Source organism: Kogia breviceps, chromosome 1 (genome assembly GCF_026419965.1).
Source record: "Kogia breviceps isolate mKogBre1 chromosome 1, mKogBre1 haplotype 1, whole genome shotgun sequence".
NCBI lineage: Eukaryota > Metazoa > Chordata > Mammalia > Artiodactyla > Physeteridae > Kogia > Kogia breviceps.
Genome location: NC_081310.1, coordinates 200,135,921 through 200,156,129, shown reverse-complemented (window position 1 = coordinate 200,156,129; position 20,209 = coordinate 200,135,921). Strand labels below are relative to the sequence as shown.

The following is a 20,209-nucleotide window of genomic DNA, read 5'->3' as shown; positions in this document are numbered from 1 at the left end:
CTAACACACTGTAAATCAACTATGCTTTCATAAAACATTAAAAAAAATTGTGGGCCTGTAACAGGACTTTTGACAAACAGCCTGCTCATTTCTGTCGGGGAAGAGAGGAAAGGTTATCTTGACTCACAGCTGATGCTGCCTGGTTTAGACGGCAATTTCCTAGCTTTCAAAATCACTGAAAAGAGCCAATTAGTTCACGTAATCCTAATGAACCAGGGAGAATATATGTATCTGACAGCATTTTTATGCGGTTAGTCCTCTACTTGTTCTACAGTGGGTTAGAGACAACTTTACTCACTTATCTAAATAGTGATTATCTGGAATTTCTGGAGCATTAGGTGGGGCCGCTTTCCTTCCTTGAGTGTCTAAAGAAATTAAAAAGAAAGCTATTTAAATAACTTTCCATAGAAAACTATTTTCAAAGTTTCAGTAACCAGTTTGATGGGAAATACAGTTTAAAAGCTACAAGTTAGTAAAGGTAGTATTTTGTATTCAGCCCTGAAGCGTTGGAGATGCAGACATTCACCGCGTGGATAGAAGTGGTTTCTACGCAGAGCTTTCACGATGTGCGTTCTACGTACCCTGATTCCTGGCCTTCGCAGCTTCACTCTCTTTTTCCTGAAACAGAAGAACAGAAAGATCAGGGACAAGTGGCTGCAGTGCGCGTGAGAGTCTACCCAGGGTCTATTGTGATCCTGGAGGCATGACCTTAGGCTGTGTGGTGGACTCTCCATCCGCAAACAACACACTTGCTCGAAAGAGTCGCCCTCTCAATCGTGGGCGGCAGTCTCCTCCGTCCTGCCCTCCACAGCCCCTCCCCCCCGTCTCCGTGGAAACCACTCTTCATCAAGGCCACCTGCACCCGCTGGGGGTCGCCTGCCCATCACAAGTGTCTGCCCGCCCGAAGGACACGCTATGGGCTGCCGGCGGCACGTGACTCTCCTCACCTGTCTCCGCCAGGCCCTTCTTAGTCGGGCTCCCAGGGCACCCCCCGCGCCCCCTCCAGGACTCAGCCCGCCCCCCGTTTGTCCATACAGACCCTGGCGGTGCTTCCGCCCAGGTCCCAGGCCGCACACCCATCTCTGTGCTCATGACCCAAACGTCTGTGCCATCACCTGGGCCTCTCTGCTACCCAGCATGTACTTGGGTCTTAACGTCACTTCAATGTGACTTAACCAGACCAACCCCCCCCCCGTCCCCCGCCCACAGGCTCCCCCTCACGTGCACCCCTCGCAGCCTCTGGCGCAGCGCCGAGAGCCGCCGGTCTTCCAGGTATTCAGGCCACGGAGCCTGGAGACCCCAGCGGCTCCCACCCCTCCCTCCCGTTCCAGGTGCGGCCTGTCCCCGACCCATCAGTGAGCCCCGCAGGCTCCGCTTCAGCGCCCCAGGAGCCTGCCCTTCCCACCACCTGCAAGCACAGTGGCCAGGGTGGCCCGTTACTGCCCCTGTAAAGGGACCCCCGGAGGCTCTACAGGCCACGGCACCGCTGCCCCGGGGCCCCGCCACGCAGTGTCACGCGGTGTCAGGCGGCGTCAGCCGGCCGCCTCCGTCCTCTGGCTTCCTCTTCCCCTGAGCGGGTACCACACCCCCACGCACCGCGTATCTGCCTCGCGGGTCTCGGCCGCTGGGCGCCCCCACTGCGGGAGGTGACAGCCGGGGGGCGCACACTGCTGACCGGAGGAAGGACGGGGAGGGGGGCCCTGGGTGTCCCCGGCGGGAAGCTGCCCCCTCCACCGCTCTCCTCCTCCTGCTCAGGGGCCTCCCGGGGGCTCCTCCCGCCACCAAGCTTTCCTCCCTGCACTGGCCTGTCTGTCCCACCTGAGCCTGCCAGACCCCCGTGGCCCGGGCCGCTGGCCACCGGTGGGGGAGGGGCGCCTGGGACTTGCAGTTTCACGGGAGGACGGGGACGAGACGGTCCCCTGCCCACGGCGTTAAGTGACGCATTACGCAGACACTGTCTACTGTGATTGTAGAAAATCACAGCTTACACGATAGGAGCTTCTCTCCGACCCAAGCTCTGAATACAAAACCACACGAGAATACAATTTTAGGACGGGGGGAAGCACCTGACAGACTGATATTAAACTTGCCAATAGGGTTCACGTGATTTATACACCTACCGACTAAAGAAAGCCAACTTACACAAATGGATTCTGGGCATCAGAAACAATTCTTAATGAGAGACGGGTCTGTGTATCTTGCAGGGAAACAAATGAACAATGCCAAAAGTTAAACTTTAGTTGTAAAATCTACCTTAATCTGTGCTTTGAACCGATTAGACAACTGACCGGTAATGTAAAAATCTTTTCCTCAAACTCATGAGCAATCAGGTGATTTAAAAACATTCTGCCATTCTCAAAAACGTTTTGGAGCGGGACGGTGGTGGTGGCTACACAACGATGTGAATGTCCTCAACGGCACAGAACCATACACCCAAAAATGGTTAAAATGGTAAATCTCATGTTATGTATATTTTACAATAATAAAAATTCTGTCATCCTCCTGCGAGATGGCTTCAGTGACCATCTCAGGACAAGGACAGCAGGCTGGCACCCACCCCCCCGTGCCATGTGGTCTCTCCTCCTGGAGCAACGGCCCTCGTTCCCGCCGCATCTCTGGAGCCCAGGGCAGGTGCTCAACAAACACGGAAGGGATGGAGAGGAGCCGGAGGACAGGCCTCCACGCCCCGCACCACAGACGCTGCGGGGACGCACAGCCTGGTGACCTCGGCGGCCCCCAGGCCGGGCGCTGCTCCTGCGCTGCCCCGCCGGTCCCCCACCTCCTCTCTTCTGTTCCTCGGTGCCCGCTTTCCCACTCTTCTCACAGGCGTTCTGACACGCCAGCGTCCAGCGGAAACGTCACTGCCACTTTCTGTCACAGGCACTTCGACATACATTCGGTCGTATTTTCTTTCTTTTTTGCCATTTTTAGTCACTTACTCTTTTTCTAAAAAGCGGTGGTCAGAGTACTTCCCAGGAGCCCCACCCTCATGAGCACAGCCGGCCTTATGTGCCCACGCCCTCTCCCTTTTACTCTTAACTTAAGGAACTTAATCACAAAAACCAGAGTGATGGCACAGATTTAAATCACAGAGGCAGAAGGGATTAAAGGGATTAAATCCCTTCAGAAGGGACACGTCTCATACAACCAAACACCATCTGATGCCCCCTGCGCGCTACGACTCAGTGCTTCTTGATGGGCAGCATTTGCCCCCAACCCTCCTTTTTCAATGCAAGGAAATCAGATCTCCATATTCAAGCTTCTTTTCCTCCTCTGCCTCTGAAGGAGGCGAGAAGCTGCGGAGAGGACTTCTGTCCCTCTACTCTCCTCCCCGCCCCGCCAGCTCCTGCAGCCCCGAGTGTCCTCTCTACAGACGGCTGGGCCAGCAGCGCACGTCATCCCCGGGGAGAATGAAGAGCATGCAAATGATTCCGAGGAGGATCCCTTTTATTTACCCCTAAACTAATTTAAAAAACAACAAAGAATAAAGAGACCCATTTGGAGAATCCCACGAAAAGCAAACCAAGCATGCTGTGCATCTACGTAAGGAAATAAACGGTCGCAGGATTTCGACCGAGAGCATGACGGGGAAAGACAGTGAACCGTGCCAACCTGGACGTCAGCCTGCATCTCCTTTAGTGCCGCCAACTGCCCTTGTAAAGCTTTGATTTCTTCTTTCTTGCGTTTTGCTGCTTCTTCTGTAGCCGCTCTTTTCTGTGCCTGGTATGAAATGATTTTCCATTAGAATTGGTTTTTAGGGTAGCACGGGAAATTGACGGATAAGTTACAGCATATAAATTATGTTTCTTATGTATTATAATCATCACTAAGACTAATATTATAGCTAGGATTAAAAGAAAATCCACCAGATTCATCTAATAAATGTTTACTGGTTTTTTTTTTGAACTAAACATTTTATATGGGGGTATAGTTGATTAACAGTGTTGTGTTAAATGTTTCGCGTTGATAAAAACCGCAGGTGCCCTCCCGGCCGCCACCATCCCTACACAGACACGATGGAAGAGCCAGGATGCGGGCTCAGGGGCCAATGTCCTCCGTGCGCTGTTTCCCGTCCCCAGAGCCCCTTGAACGATGTGTCGGTTTACTCACCGACCAAGTCACTTCTTAAACCTGGGACTAGGTCGTAACTGCAGGGAAGTTAACCTACCCTAATTTCAGCACGTGTCGGTCTGCCGTCTATGGTAGCAAATCCCTCGAAGAGTGTCTTATAGAGGACGCTCCTGCGGGCGGCGCTCTCCTCGGGAGGCAGGCACTCAAGGACCGGGGCCCGGTGCTGCGCGTACAGGTCCAGGACCATCCCCACTGCCGCCTCCCGCACCTTGTGCTCCCTGTGCTCCAGCGCCCGCACTGCGAACTAAGAACAGGGTCGCGACGCGCTCTTGTTACTGGGTCTCGAAATAGCCACGTTTACTTCTTCTGGCATAAAAGAAACATAGGGACATCACGGACATTCGAAAAACAGAGAAGACAATGCCCACAGAACACCAGCTATTAAGATACAGTTTTCCTCACTTCCTTTACTTCACATGTGCAGTTGAACTCACGTCGTATGTACAATTATTAGTGTTTTGCTTTTTCCTACTTCAGGTATTAAATAGCACTTTTAAAGTTACATCACCCCAGAAACTTCATATTAAGTATTAGAAAATATTTCAATCATAAAGAGGAAATATAACAAACTTCATGCATCCACCATCTAGATTAACCAATGATTATCATTTTTGCCACGTTCGCTTCAACTCTTTCTAAGCAACCGAACCCTAGGACTACGGTGCAAGTCCCCTTGAAGCCTCCCTGTGGCCCCCTGGCCCCCTGGCCCCTCCCACCCTCCTCCCCCCTCAGAGGCATCAGTGTCCTGAAGCTGGAGGGCACGCACCCCCCAGACGTCTTCACTTGCTGCACTGTGTACGTGCCGTGTGCGTGTGTGTGTGTGTGTACATGTAGGATTTTTGTTTGACATTATAAATGACGCACTGTGCTTATCATCCTGACGCTCTATTTCTTCTTATTCAATGTTCCTTTTTCAGGATCTGTGCGTGACCTTGAAGTAGGCAAACGATCCACCCCATCCATTTTAAGCACTTCAGTGTCATCCGAACACATCACAATACCCCGACGTTCCCACGCACAGTCCCACATCCCCTCCTGGTCCTTTGGGCTCCGGCCCCTCACTGGCTGGGTTTCCTCACTTCCCGTACCTCCGCCTGCCACACACTGAGGTCTTACCCCAGACCTTGTCCTTCCCAACCCCTGCACCAGCTCCAGCGGTTCTGACTGTGAGGACCCCCCGGGATGATCACTTCCTGCCTCTCCAGCTCACCTGTCTGCACCCCCTCCCGTCTGCCACCTCCCACGAGGCTTTCCCGCCCCGCGTGTCCATCACCAAGTTACCCCGGCATCCCTGCAGGCCCTCAAATCTGGGCCCCTCCTCCTCTGTGTTCCCAGGTGAAGCGGAAGGTGCCGCGGGGTCGGGAATTGTGCCAGCTGGTTTCCTGCTGGACTTCGGGCCATGGAGATCCTGGGGCCCTTGGCATCACGCAGTAAACTGACCCGTGACGTTTCCTGGTCGGTTTCCCTGCTCAGAGGTCAAGGGCAGCATCTCATACTTCCTGCTCGCCTCTCAAACCTCCCCATCCACTCTTGGCTTTGAGCCGACGCCCTCCTGTTGAGAGGCTGGCTGGCCGCTGCCCCCGCCTCTGAGCTGAGCCGTCCGAGCGTGCACTGTGGCCCCATTCTGTCGGCTGCTCGGGGGCTTTGCTCCTTCAATTAAAGCCTCACCCCCACCGCCAACTTTTACTCATTTCTCCTCCTTCTTAAACTCTCCGTCTGGATCAAGCCCACCGCGTGTAGACGGACCAGCACAGGGTGACGTGCTCACCAAGCCAGTTTCCCCACTTCCTTGGGGCACAGGTGTACACGCCTCCCGGGCCCTGCAGTGAGGATGGGGCCACCTCAGCGGATGGAAATGTCTGAGAGTGGCTCAGCCCGTGGACACCTCCGCTCACAGCCTCTAGTCACCCTCCTCCGTTCAGTGACCTTGGAGGTCACGTGTGAAGCCGTGGCATCACACCAGGAGGAGACGGAGCCCCCGAGTGCCCACAGAGCAGAGCGGCCTCTGTCCCCGCAGATGGCACCGGCCACAAGGGACAGCAGTGAGCCTCTGCTGTGTCACTGCCCTGAAGAGTGCGCATCTGTGACGGCGGCACAGCTTATTGGACCAAAGCTGACGCTGGGATCCTGAAGTGGGTGTGGCCCTAACAAGGAAGTAAGCACGTGGGGCCGGCTTCCGGTCTGTGCTGGGGAACAAGGAAACTGACGTGGAGGCAGGACGGACAGTGGCCACGTGACGCAGGGCAGGACAGGGGACACTGACCCACACTCAGGAGGCAGTCCAGGGGCTACAAGTGAACGGACACAATCAGTGTTCACTTCTGGGGCTCACGGGGCTGTCCAAAGCACGAAACATGCACCTCCTTCCACAGACCTGCCACCCGCTACGATGCAGCATCACTGCTTGCAGAGCTTGCTTCCCCGGGGACACGGCTCTGCACGGCTCCCGCCCCGACGCCACGGCGCGACCAGCAGCGCGACTCCAGCACCCTCATGTCAGAGGAAGCAGCAACGTTCTGGAATCGCCCTCCACCTCCGCACGCAGCCCACACCGGCCAGACGCCTGCCGCGCTCCGGCCACCAGCTCGGGGCCCAGGCTGCGGCAGCCACCCTGGGGCGCTTACCCGCATCACGCTGTCCACGGTGAAGCCCATGCCCTCCGTGCCCAGGTCCCGCAGCAGCCGGGCCAGCAGCGCCATCTGGCTCATGGCCAGGTGAGCCGAGGAGCCGGCTTTTAATGGCTGGACCAGGTAAGATGGGATGAGCTGGAGAGACTTCACCTCCTTAAACAAGGCCATTTCCTATAAAAACCAACATCACTTGTTAAGTGTTACTGGAACACGCTAAGGGCAACTTAGTGCCGCCCACAAAGTAAACATTGAAGGAAAAAACAGGAAACAAAAAACGACAGTGACAAATGGCAGTACAGTCACTGATCTATAAGCTCATGTTTCTATGTAAGATGTAATAACAATTAAAAACAAAAACCAAAAGCATCAGAAAAAAAAACGCTCACTTGGAGATTACTGGAAGCCTCACAGCAAATGTGATCGGTAACTTAAGGTTTCTCTTAGGATTTCACAACCTCAAGAAAAAGGCTTTCTAATTTCTAAAATTCTGAAAGAAATTAGTCCAGCTGCAAGAACCACCATTTCGGTATTTATTAAGCGTCAGCCAAGCATGTAACCACGCACAATACTCCAGGTGAACAGACCCCTGATGGGTTTAGATGAAGGAGGGTAAGTACCCCCCCACAGTCCAACGTCTCCAAGTGAGCAAGTCTGCCCATAACTAAGATTTCATCATTTAATTAGCCAGACGCAGAAAACGAAAAAAACGGTAGAATATTAAAGAAAACGATCGAAGAAATGATAAAATATTGATAAAATATGATGTAATATAGAAAGACGTCTGTTTTTAACAGGTCTGCAGGACACACTACCCAAAACACCCTCTCATTCTGACAGTGCAGTTAACTCTCTCTCTGGGCCCGTGAGTAGCTCTGAACCAAAGGAAAGAAGAAAGAGGAGGGGCAGCCCCTCAGAGCAGCATCAACAGTGAACTCGCACGTGACACACAGATGCTGAGGACACGGGGATGCAGGGCCGGTTGCCCAGATGCTGGTGCAGAACGAGAACAGCTCCCAAGCAGGGGACACTCAGCACCACCACTGTCTCAGAGGTGAATGTGGCTTGAAAATAATTAGCTGCATATTCAATGCATCCTTTGAAAGATTTCCCCCCAATAGTTACCACTTACTTGTCTTCTCTGAAAATTTAAGTTCATTAAACAAAACAAGATCAGTGATTCTTCCTGTTGCGGAAACTATGGCAGCTTCGGGTTCCTTCCCTGGAAAGCCGTGCACACTCACAGCACTGTGTGTCACATTCGAAGGAGCTTGCAGACTCTCTGAATCTTAATTTGAGATCTCCTAGACCAGACGGAGTCACTAATTTAAAGAGAGCAAAGCATATTCTCACACTGCTCGTCTAAGCATGTGCCCCAAACTCTGTTTCTTAAACTTGTTATTGGAGTAAAGCTGATTTACAATGTTGCCTTATTTTCTGCTGTACAGCAAAGTGAATCAGTTATATATAAATACATATCCACTCTTTTTTAGATTGTTTTCCCTAGAGGTCATTACAGAATACTGAGAAGAGTTCCCTGTGCTATACAGTAGGTCCTTATTAGTTATCTATTTTATATATAGTAGTGTGTATATGTCAATCCCAATCTCCCAATTTATCCCTTCCCCCGTGCTTTCCTGTTTTCTATGTCTGTGACTCTCTGTTTTGTAAATAAGTTCATTTGTATGCTTTAAAAAAAATTTCACATATAAGTAATATCATATGATATTTGTCTGTCTGACTTACTTCACTTAGTATGATAATCTCTAGGCCCATCCATGTTGCTGCAAATGGCATTATTTTGTTCTTTTTAACGGCTGAGTAATATTCCACTGTATATATGTACCATATCTTCTTTATCCATTCCTCTGTTGATGGACACGTAGGTTGCTTCCATGTCCTGGCTATTGTAAATAGTGCTGCAGTGAACATTGGGGTGCACGTATTGTTTTGAAATATGGTTTTCTCAGGGTATATGCCCAGTAGTGGGATTGCTGGGTCATGTGGTAGTTCTAGTTTCAGTTTTTTAAGGATCCTCCATACTGTTCTCCATAGTGGCTGTACCAATTTACATTCCCACCAACAGTGCAAGAGGGTTCCCTTTTCTCCACACCCTCTCCAGCATTTGTTGTTTGTAGATTTTCTGATGATGCCCATTCTAACTGGTGTGAGGTGATACCTCATTGTAGTTTCGATTTGCATTTCTCTAATAATTAGCTATGTTGATGTTGAGCAACTTTTCACGAGCTGTTTGGCCACCTGTATGTCTTCTTTGGAGAAATGTCTGTTTAGATCTCTTGCCCATTGTTTGATTGGGTTTTTTAAATTTTATTTTTATATACTGAGCTGCATGAGCTGTTTGTATACTTTGCAGATTAATCCCTTGTCAGCTGCTTTGTTTGCAAATGTGTATTCCCATTCTGTGGGTTATCTTTTTGTTTTGCTTATGGTTTCCTTTGCTGTGCAAAAGCTTTTAAGTTTAATTAGGTCCCATTTGTTTACTTTTGGTTTTATTTTCATTACTCTAGGAGGTGGATTGAAAAAGATCTTACTGTGATTTATGTCAAAGAGTGTTCTGCCTATGTTTTCCTCTAAGAGTTTTATAGCATCTAGCCTTACATTTAGGTCTTTAATCCATCTTAAGTTTATTTTTGTGTGTGGCATTAGGGAATGTTGCAATTTCATTCTTTTACATGCAGCTGCTCAGTTTCCCCAGCACCACTTATTGAAGACACTGTCTTTTCCCCATTGTATAGTCCTGCCTCCTTTGTCATAGATTAGGTGACCATAGGTTGGGTGGGTTTATCTCTGGACTGTCCATCCTGTCCCATTGATCTGTATTTCTGATTCCTCCGGCTCCATTTTCCTTTCTCAAGATTGCTTTGGCTATTCAGGGTCTTCTGTATTTCCATACAAATTGTAAAAATTTTTGGTCTAGTTCTGTGAAAAATGCCATTGGTAATTTGATAGGGATAGCACTGAATCCATAGATTGCTTTGGGTAGTATACTCATTTTGACAAAGTTGATTCTTCCAATCTGAGAACATGGTATATCTACCTGTTTGTGTCTTCTTTGATTTCTTTCATCAGTGTCTTAAGAGTTTTCTGCATATAGGTCTTTTGTCTGCTTAGGTAGGTTTATTCCTAGGTATTTTATTCTTTTTGTTGCAATGGTAAATGGGAGTGTTTCCTTAATTTCTCTTTCAGATTTTTCATCATTAGTGTATAGGAATGCAAGAGATTTCTGTGCATTAATTTTGTATCCAGATTCATTGATTAGCTCTAGTAGTTTTCTGATGGCATCTTGAGGATTCTCTATGTATAGTATCATGTCATCTGCAAACAGTGATAGTTTTACTTCTTTTCCAATTTGGATTCCTTTTATTTCTTTTTCTTCTCTGAATGGCATGGCTAGGACTTCCAGAACTGTGTTGAATAAAACTGGTGAGAGAGGACACCCTTGTCTTGTTCCTGATCTTAGAGGAAATGCTTTCAGTTTTTCACCTTGAGAATGATGTTTGCCATGGGTTTGTCGTATATGGCCCTTATTATGTTGAGGTAGGTTCCCTCTATGCCCACTTTCTGGAGTTTTTATAATAGGTGTTGACTTTTGTCAAAAGCTTTCTCTGCATCTACTGAGATGGTCATATGGTTTTTATTCTTCAGATTGTTAATATGGTGTATAACATTGATTGATTTGATATGTTGAAGAAACCCTGCACCCCTAGGATAAATCCCACTTGATCATGGTGTATGATCCTCTTAATGTGTTGTTGGATTTGGTTTGCTAGCATTTTGTTGAGGACTACGTCTATGTTCATCAGTGATATTGGCCTGTAATTTTCTTTTCTTTCCTTGTAGGATCTTTGTCTGGTTTGGTATCAGGGTGATGATGGCCTCATACAATGAGCCTGGGAGTGTTCCTTCTGCAATTCTTTGGAAGAGTTTCAGCAGGATAGGTGTTAACTCTTCTCTAAATGTTTGATAGTGTTAGCTTATGAAGCCATCTCATCCTGGACTTTTGTTTGTTTTTGCTCATGTTGCACAGCATGTGGGATCTTACTTCCCCAACCAGGGATGGAACCTGTGCCCCCTGCAGTGGAAGCACAGACTCCTAACCACTGGACTGCCAGGGAATTCCCTGTTAGAAGTTTTTAAATCACAGTTTCAATTTCAGTACTTGTGATTGGTCTGCTCATATTTTCTATTTCTTCCTGGTTCAGTCTTGGAAGGCTGTACCTTTCTAAAAAGTTGTCCATTTCTTCTAGGTTGTCCATTTTATTGGCGTATAGTAGCTTGTAGTAGTCTTTTATGATCCTTTGTATTTCTGTGGTGTCTGTTGTAACTTCTCCCTTTTTATTTCTAATTTTATTGATTTGAGTCCTCTCCCTTTTTTTCTTGGAGTCTGGCTAAAGGTTTATCAATTTTGTTTATCTTCTCAAAGAACCAGCTTTTAGTTTCACTGATCTTTGCTATCTTTTTCTTTGTCTCTATTTCATTCATTTCTGCTCTGGTCTTTATGATTTCTTTCCTACTACTAACTTTGGGTTTTGTCCTTCTTTCTCTAGTTGCTTTAGGTGTCAGGTTAGGTTATTTGATATTTTTTCTTGTTTCCTGAGATAAGACTGTATTGCTGTAAACTTCCCTCTTAGAACTGCTTTTGCTGTGTCCCACAGGTTTTGGATTGTTGTGTTTTCGTTGTCATTTGTCTCTATAGATATTTTTTGATTTCCTCTTTGATTTCCCCAGTGATCTCTTGGTTATTTAGTAGTGTATTGTTTAGCCTCCATTTGGTTGTATTTTTTTAGTTTCTTTCCTGTAACTGATATCTAGTCTCACAGCATTGTGGTCAGAAAAGATACTTGATACAACTTCAATTTTCTTAAATTTACCAAGGCTTGATTTGTGACCCAAAATATGGTCTATCCTGGAGAATGTTCCGTGAGCACTTGAGAAGTGTGTTCTGTTGTTTTTGGATGGACTGTCCTATAAATATCAACTAAGTCCATCTAGTTTAATGTGCTATTTAAAGCTTGTGTTTCCTTATTTATTTTCATTTTGGATGATCTGTCCATTGGTGAAAGTGGGGTTTTAAAGTCCACTACTATTATTGTGTTACTGTCGCTTTCCCCTTTTATGGCTGTTAGCATTTGCCTGATGTATTGAGGTGCTCCTATGTTGGGTGCATAAATATTTACAACTGTTATATCTTCTTCATGGATCAATCCCTTGATCATTATGTAGTGTCCTTCCTTGTCTCTTGTAACAGTCTTTATTTTAAAGTCTATTTTGTCTGATATGAGTATTGCTACTCCAGCTTTCTTTTGATTTCCATGTGCGTGGAATATCTTTTTATGTCCTCTCACTTTCAGTCTGTATGTGTCCCTAGGTCTGAAGTGGGTCTCTTGTAGACAGTGTATATATGGGTCCTGTTTTTGTATCCATCCAGCCAGTCTGTGTCTTTTGGTTGGAGCATTTAATCCATTTATACTTAAAGTAATTATCAATATGTGTGTTCCTATTGCCATTTTCTTAATTGTTTTGGGTTTGTTTTTGTAGATCTTTTTTCTTCCCTTCTTCTTTTGTTCTCTTCTTTTGTGGTTTGATGACCATCTTTAGTGTTGTATTTAGGTTGCGTTTTCTTTTTGTGTGTGTATCTATTGTAGCTTTTTTGGTTTGCATTTCCCATGAGGTTTTTTCTTAAATATTTATTTATTTATTTATTTATTTTTTGGCTGTGTCGGGTCTTCGTTTCTGTGCGTGGGCTTTCTCTAGTTGCGGCGAGCGGAGGCCACTCTTCATCGCGGTGTGCAGGACTCTCACTGTCGCAGCCTTGCTTGTTGCAGAGCACGAGCTCCAGCCGCGCAGGCTCAGTTGTTGTGGCTCACGGGCCTAGTTGCTCGTGGCATGTGGGATCTTCCCAGACCAGGGCTCGAACCCGTGTCCCCTGCATTGACAGGCAGATTCTCAACCACTGCGCCACCAGGGGAGCCCTCCCATGAGGGTTTGATATAGCAGTCTATATATAAGCAAGGTTGTTTTAAGTTGCTGGTCTCTTACTTTCCAATGCAATTCTCATTTCCTGCATTTGTGCTCTCCTCTTCTCACGATCGCTGGTTTTGATATCATATTTGTGTGTGGACGATTTGCTCCTTTTAGTGTATGTTTGCCTTTACTAGTGAGCTTTCCCATTTCTTAGTTTTCTTGTTTATAGAAACAAGAATCCCCCCACCCCCGCCACCTAGAGAAGCTCCTTTAGCATTTGTTGTAAAGCTGGTTTGGTGGTGCTGAATTCTCTTTAGCTTTTGCTTGTCTGAAAAGCTTTTGATTTCTCCATCAAATCTGAATGACAGCCTTGCTGGGTAAAGTATTCTTGGTTGTACGTTTTTCCCTTTCATCACTTTAAATATATCCTGCTATTCCCTTTTGGCCTGTGGAATTTTTGCTGAAAAATCAGCTGATAACCTTCTGGGGATTCCGTTGTATGTCACTTGTTGCTTTTAGTATTTTTTCTTTGTATTTAATTTTTGTTAGTTTGATTAATATGTGTCTTGGCATGTTTCTCCTTGGCTTTATCCTGTATGGGACTCTGCGCTTCCTGGACTTGGGTGACTATTTCCTTTCCCATGTTAGGGAAGGTTTCAACTATAATCTCTTTGAATCTTTTCAGTCCCCTCTTTTTCTCCTGGGACCCCTATAATTCGAATGTTGGTGTGTTCAATGTTGTCTCAGAGGTCTCTGAGAGTGTCCTCAATTCTTTTCATTCTTCTTCCTTTATTCTGCTCCTTGGTAGGATAAAGGTTATTTCCACCATTTTATCTTCCAGCTCACTTATCCGTTCTTCTGCCTCAGTTATTCTGCTATTGATTCCTTCTAGTGTATTTTCCATTTCAATTATTGTGTTGTTCATCACTGCTTGTTTGTTCTTTAGTTCTTCTAGGTCCTTGTTAAACATTTCTTGTATCTTCTCCATCCGCGCCTCCATTCTTTTTCTGAGATGCTGGATCATGTTTATTACCATCACTCTGAATTCTCTGTCAGGTAGACTGCCTATGTTCTCTTCATTTCGTTGTTCTTGTAGGTTTGTACCTTGCTCCTTTGTCTGCAGCGTATTTCTCTGTCTTCTCTTCTTTCTAATTGACTGTATTTGGGGTCTCCTTTCACAGGCTACAGGGTGGTAGTTCCTCTTGCTCCTGGTGTCTGCCCCCTGGTGGGTGGAGCTGGGTCTGGTCCCTCTGGTGAGCAGGGTTGTGTCAAGGGGTGTGTTTTGGGGTGTCTTTGAGCTTAGTATGACTTTAGGCAGCCTGTCTGCTAATGGGTAGGGCTGTGTTCCTTTCTTGCTGGTTGTTTGGCCTGAGGTGTTCCAGCACTGGAGCCTGCAGGCTGTTGGGTGAAGCTGGGTCTCGGTGCCAAGACAGGGACCTCCGGGAGATCTCACGCTGATTAATATTCCCTGGGGCTGGGAATTCCCTGGCGGTCCAGTGGCCAGGACTTGGCACTCCCACCATGGTGGCTCGGGTTCGACCCCTGGTTGGGGAACCAAGATCCCGCAAGCCGCACAGTGTGGTGTGCCCCAGACTCTTAAACGCTCAGTTCTATCTTTGCTTCCCCCAGAGCCCAGGCTAGAGGAGGCGTATTTGCTGAAAGAATAAAAATACTTAGATCAAGACCATTATACATCTTTTTTTTACCCCATTTTTCTATTCTGATTTAATTCTCCATATATTTTTATTTATTTAAAAAATTAATAGTGTATGTTGAATAACAAAAACACTAGAAAAAGCAAACTGTACATTTCAATCACGTTTAAGGCAACATTTACCTGGTTTAGAACACAAGGAAAACATGATGGTGAATCACTAAGGATAATCTATGATGCTCTTGGGCAGACAGGATCTTGTAAGGTATTAAGAAAGTCAAGTATCTGCAGTTATATGTTTATGCTTTATGGTTTCAGATTGTGTGGTGAAGTTCATACCTGAATAAAGTTGGAAGCTACGACGCGGAGGCGAGCAGAGGAGTCCCCAGTCCTCGTGAGCAGAGCAGGCATGGTCCTCTCTACACAGTGAGCTGTTTCAAGCTTACCCAGTCTATGTTTAGGAATATACTGTGTGATTAACATTTTCAACAATTTCAAAGATGCCTGAAAGACCTAAGAAAAAAGTGATAAAAACAGATGAGCCACTCTAACTGAATTCCACCAAAAGAAAACATGAAATTTACTGTTAGTTATAAACATGAACGTTACGCTGAAAACTACACGCTGTCTGAAGGACTGGAAATGGCCAACTGAAAACTGCTCCGTGAGCAAAGTTTCCTGCACACGGAAGGCACAGGCTCTTATCTCCCACATGTCATAAAGTCCCCATCTCTCCATGAGCCAAATATCTGACATTACTGCTGAACTGCATGAGCTCCTGTGTGAATGCAGACAACAGTGTAATTGTGGGATGTTCATTCTTAAGCCCCTTTCAGGGTCAGGAGAACTCAGTGGTAACTCCCAAGCTCCTCAGGTGCCGTGAAGAACAAAAGTATAAAGGGGCATGTATCAGTCGTGGTGGCCAGGCCTCTGTGCACATGGGAGCAGAGGGCACGGCCCAAGGGGACAGACCTCAGACTCCTAAGTGGCCACATTCCTTCCTCGAGAGCTTCATTCCTAGTGACACCACGTGCTAGGTGACAACAGTACCAGGGACCAGGCTGCCTCTCGGGCTACCCTGACCTCCTGGGGACATCCCGGCCGCTCTCTGGCAGACACGGGGGCCCCTGAGGGGCGGGCGGGGACTCACTGGGGTCACGATGTCTCGGATGGCTCTCCTGACGAGGAATACGGCCGCCCGCAGCGTGCTCTTCAGGTCTTCCTTTGGGGTGGCCACCGGTGCCTCCATCAGCTGTGTATACAGGGCGAGCAGCGCGTCCTCCCGGTGCGACCATGTTTTGGAATAGGCCCTGGCCACCTGGGAGGGCGGGAGCCGGCCCCTCAGAGTGGGCACTTGGCCACGTCCCCTCCCCGGCAGCCCCGGCAGCCTGCACCCTGCACCCCCGGCCTTGGTTTGTTTTAAACCAAGACACAGCTTTTCTAATAACAGGGCCTCCACCCACTAGGTATGTGTATTTGGAGAAATACTCCTCCTAACGTGGAAACTTTAAGTTTATGTTAAAACATGGAACGTATTAAAAGTTCCAGCAGGAGACTCTTTTGAGGCCGGTGACACGCTCATGTTGTCTGCTCTGCTGTCCTCTTCCCTGGAGCTGGTGGCGCTCTCAGGCGGGAGCTGGCGTTGGACCCCAGCCCTGTCAACACCACAAAGAGGGCCCAGGCTTAAATGGAACCTTGTCAGGAAGTCTGAAATTCTAGCTTATGCTTGTGCTGCTTCACATAAGGAGAAACTATCAGAAGACTTTTCCCTTGGACCGTGAGGACAAAGGGCGGTTGCAGCAGGAGGACCAGCCAGCCTGGGAGCCCTGTGGGGCCGCCCGCCCCTGCCCGTTGTTTGCAGGCTGTTTATGCACTTCTGCTCTTACCAAGGCCTCTCCCAGCACATCCACGGCGGAGCTGGCTTCGCGCAAGGCCTTCTCTGTCAGAGGCTCAGGCTCGCCCACGGTGCCCGCTCTGGGAGGCTCGCCGCCGTCCGTGTCCCTCCTCTCTGGCTCCATGGCCACTGCCCCGGGCTGCCTGCGGGTCGCGGGAAGGGGCCGCTCATCGTAGGGCAGGGACTCGAGCTGCGGGAGGACAGGGCGGCTGCCAGGCTCGGGGCAGGATCCTCCCCGTGTATTGACCCCCCCCCCGCCTACACCCATGGGCTGACTGCTTGGGACTTACCTGGTCAGAATGATGGTATTTTGCTAAATATCAGTCTCATCAAGTTAGAATAATTTATACAATAGGGTGTAATTGAAAAAAAAATTAGATCGGGGTTTTATTCCCTTCTAAACTTATCACAGACCTAATAAACAAGCAATGTAGATTCTGCCACGATTACTATTTACAACTAGTGATTTCAGTTCAGCTGACAGTAGGTCACTACAGTAAAAGTCATTACAGTTTTTTTCTGGCAAGACCTTTGGCATTTTCTCCGTTTATTTCTGAGAAATAACTATCAAGCCTCATTTTAAACGCATCCAGCATCCAGCAGCCTTGAACTAACACAGGCAGCCAAAGCTCCAGATCCTTAAGCCACCTTTGTCTGCATCCTTCAGCAGACATTTCCCAGGCTCTGTTCTTGGTGACCCACGTAGAGCAATGGGAAGACAGACTCCCCGCCCTCGACGGGCCTCGTTCTCAGGGGGAGACAGATATACATTAAACAAGTAAACACGTCACAGACTTCCAGGTAACTGAGGGCAGAAAGAGAGATTCCAGAGTCACTTTCTGAGGCAGGCATCACGGTGACACTAAACAGACAAGGAGGACCGTTTATTCATACTTAATACTTCCTGAGGTCTTAACTGGGTGTACAACACATGTGAGATTCAGTTTCTCATCTTTTAAAATGTACTCACACTTGTAAAAATAAAACACATTAAGGTACTAAAAAAGGAGAAATGAGAGTACTTTTAAATTGAAGTGTGAAACATAACAATGAAGTTACAGACAAGATGTCACTGGAGGGAGAGGGAGGGTGGCAACGCTCACAGACACGCCCTGGGAGAGCCAGCGGCACGAGGCCGTGGAGGCCGTGTGGCAGCTGTGGGCCTCTCCAGCTTCCCTGGGCCTCTGGCTGCTGTTGGCACTTGCCTGTGCCCGCCTGGCATCCTTCCTTCCTCCCCAGGGTCTACTGGCCACATGGCCTGCACGGCAGGGGCCTCAGGGAGGCCCTAACAGGCCAGTCGGCACCTTTGCCCCTCTGGTCCTCGTCACTGCTCCTGAGGTGGCAGGTGACTGAGGCTGATCTAAGCAGGGTTAACCTGGGGACTCTGCTTAGAATGGGACGCACGCTCCTCCCAGATGGCACAGTGTACAGACCTGAGGCTGAGGCCACGTGATGAGCCCAGCCTTCCGAGAGGGCGTCTCAGAACCACAGAAAACAGATTCGCAAGACAGAAATCAAACCAACCCTGGAACCCACGTGATCCCTTAAAATTCCCAGTTGTAAACGCCAATAACCCCCAGTTTGAACCAGGTTTTCCGTCCCCTGCCACACAGGAGGTTCTAACAGGTACGGTAACTGTTTACAACTTGTACCGAGGCTCTACTAAGGTCACGCCAGAGTAGCAACCTGACGAATACTGTCTCCTTTATTTCTGGAAACCACCCTTTAAGAAGACATCTGTCCATCTCTGCAAAGAGAAAAGCAGAGGCTCAGAGGATGAAGTGTGTCTCAGCCATTGGCCGATGTTCCGGCCGCAGCTTTTTTGCCCCTCTCCTTGACGCAGCGTGGGTAAGGCTGTCACTGTTTAGTACCCTGATACACCCCTTGCCCCGGGAAAGCACCCGGCGTGATGCGGGTCTCCGCTACACACATGCGGAATAAACTGCCCAAAGAGTGAACATGAGTTACCTACATGGGCCTTGGGAGGAGGGTCTGTGGCGGGGGGTGACCGGTCCGCCGTGCAATGCTGAGGGGGAATGTCCAGGGGATGCGATGAAGGCTTCTCCTGAACGAAAGGGTCTGCAAACCAGCTCTCTGTCCCCGCTTCTTCTGGCTGTGGCAGTGGGAGCGCGGGCTGCTGGTGGCGAGGGCCGCGGGAAGGGACCGGGGGCTGGCGGGGCGAGTCCAGAGGCCTCTGTACCTGGGGAGACACGGCCGTTCAATCCCCAGTGTCCCGGCCTCACCGGACGCCCCCCTCGCCCCCCCAGGGAGCGCTCATTGGGGAAGGCAGAGGGGGACCCACACTGACGAGGTCCCATAGCCATGTCACTGCCCTCGACTGTCTCGGGATGGTTACTGTGTGGACCACCCAAGTGACACCTGTACCAAAACACCAGTGTGGTCGTGAGCGCCTGTGCATGGGGTGCTGTGGTGGGGAGGCCACAGGTGGGCAGGAAGCACCCGGGCTGCATCCGAGAGGCCTGTGCTGGTCACTCCGTGTCTGCAAAGCAGGCTACTTCGTGTCACCTCAACGAGTGCAACGGACTCAGCGGTGGTCACGTGCTGGGCCAGGAGCAAGCGCTCCAGGCAGACGACCGCATCTGAGGCTCCCTGTTCTCACCCCTGTGGATGGGATGGGGAAACTGAGGCACAAAGAGGCCAAGGAATGCGTCCGAGACCACACAGCTGGACGGAGGAACGGAGCCCGGGGTCTGGCAGCGAGTGCCAGAGGCGGCACTCCCTGCACTGCCCTCTGGGGGCCGGGCCCGTGTCCCAGCCTGGAACGTGGGCTCTGGACATGAGCGCCGCCCCCACCCAGCCCGAGCTGTCAGGGTGGTGCTCTCTCCCTGCACTCCCGGGGGCTGCGTGGGCAGGGCTGCCAACAGGAGAGATGCAGTGGCCCACCGGGAAGCCTTCCCACCCGACCTGCCCTGTCTCCTCTGCCTCTGCAAATCCTCCTGCAAGAGTGCGTCAAGGCCAGGCCTACGACGCGGGCCCACGGGCTGCAGCTAGCCGTCACCGCTGTCGCCTGAGCCTGAGAAAGCCTCCCGTTTCGCAACACAGGCAACCACCCTCGTGGGCCCCACGACGGCTCTGCCGGGCCCCGTCCCCCCCGCGGGCCCGGCACCCACCAGCTCGCGCAGCTGCAGCCGCTCGTACACCTGGCTGCGGTGGCGCTCCCCCTGGGCCAGGCCACGGTCCTCCTTCTCCATGGCACAGCGCTTCTCCACCTCGTACCTGCCCAGCCGCTCCCCGACCTGAAGCACACAGCGCTCGCTTTTGCTTCGCATACGGACCGACTCACGCGAGGGGCAAAGACGGTTTTAAAGTGACGCTTCGAGGACAGTGTGGGCGACCAACTCCGTGTCGGGGGGAGAGGGGAACGGCACGGGGGATGGAGGGAACGGGCCACCGCCACCTGCGAGCTCACGGCAGTTGAAACACCTTACGTTTCCTGCAGCCGCGGGCCGGCACGCAGCCCCGAGGAGGGCTCTGCGGGCGTGTGTGCTCTTGCTGTCCTTCATGTGCTGACGCCCCTGAACCCACGCTAACCCCGCAGCCTCCAGAGGCCTGCCGTTGGCTGAGCAGGAACCGGGGCAGTTAAGACACGGAGCCGCCGCCTTCCCCCCGGGCAGTACCTTCTGCAGGTCAGCGATGGCCTGCTTGAGCGTCTTGGCGTCGTCGTAGCGCTCCCTCTGGGCCGCCTCGCGCTTCCTCTCATCTAACCTGCGGATAATCTGTGCCACTTCCGGATCCTGGTACATGTCAAAGGCCAAGTCATCTAGTGGGGAAATATAGTCAGACTGCCTAAAGGAAAGGAAAGGGTACTTTAGAGCCAGTTTCAATCTATGTGACGCTGCAGGGGGAGAGTGGGCCCCGTGCTCAGTGCTGAAGGCACACAGACAGTCTGGAAATGTC

At 49.8% G+C, this 20,209-nt stretch overlaps 1 protein-coding gene across 9 annotated transcripts in view; it reads right to left on the bottom strand.

Annotated features, from left to right (window-relative positions):
* Nucleotides 1-20,209, bottom strand: part of CEP104 (centrosomal protein 104) — a 50,490-nt gene that overhangs the window by 9,062 nt on the left and 21,219 nt on the right. For 6 of the 9 annotated variants that reach the window (XM_059055807.2, XM_067018732.1, XM_067018762.1 and 3 more), the window contains 11 exons: nt 19,930-20,098; nt 19,423-19,548; nt 18,264-18,491; nt 16,284-16,481; nt 15,548-15,715; nt 14,737-14,910; nt 6,756-6,932; nt 4,169-4,375; nt 3,613-3,720; nt 582-618; nt 299-365 (listed from right to left, as the gene is read on the bottom strand). In XM_059055807.2, the coding sequence (XP_058911790.1) occupies nt 299-365; nt 582-618; nt 3,613-3,720; nt 4,169-4,375; nt 6,756-6,932; nt 14,737-14,910; nt 15,548-15,715; nt 16,284-16,481; nt 18,264-18,491; nt 19,423-19,548; nt 19,930-20,098 (1,659 nt within the window). The remainder of the gene's footprint in view (nt 1-298; nt 366-581; nt 619-3,612; nt 3,721-4,168; nt 4,376-6,755; nt 6,933-14,736; nt 14,911-15,547; nt 15,716-16,283; nt 16,482-18,263; nt 18,492-19,422; nt 19,549-19,929; nt 20,099-20,209) is intronic. The other 3 variants (XM_059055817.2, XM_067018747.1, XM_067018734.1) reach the window with 2 other exon arrangements.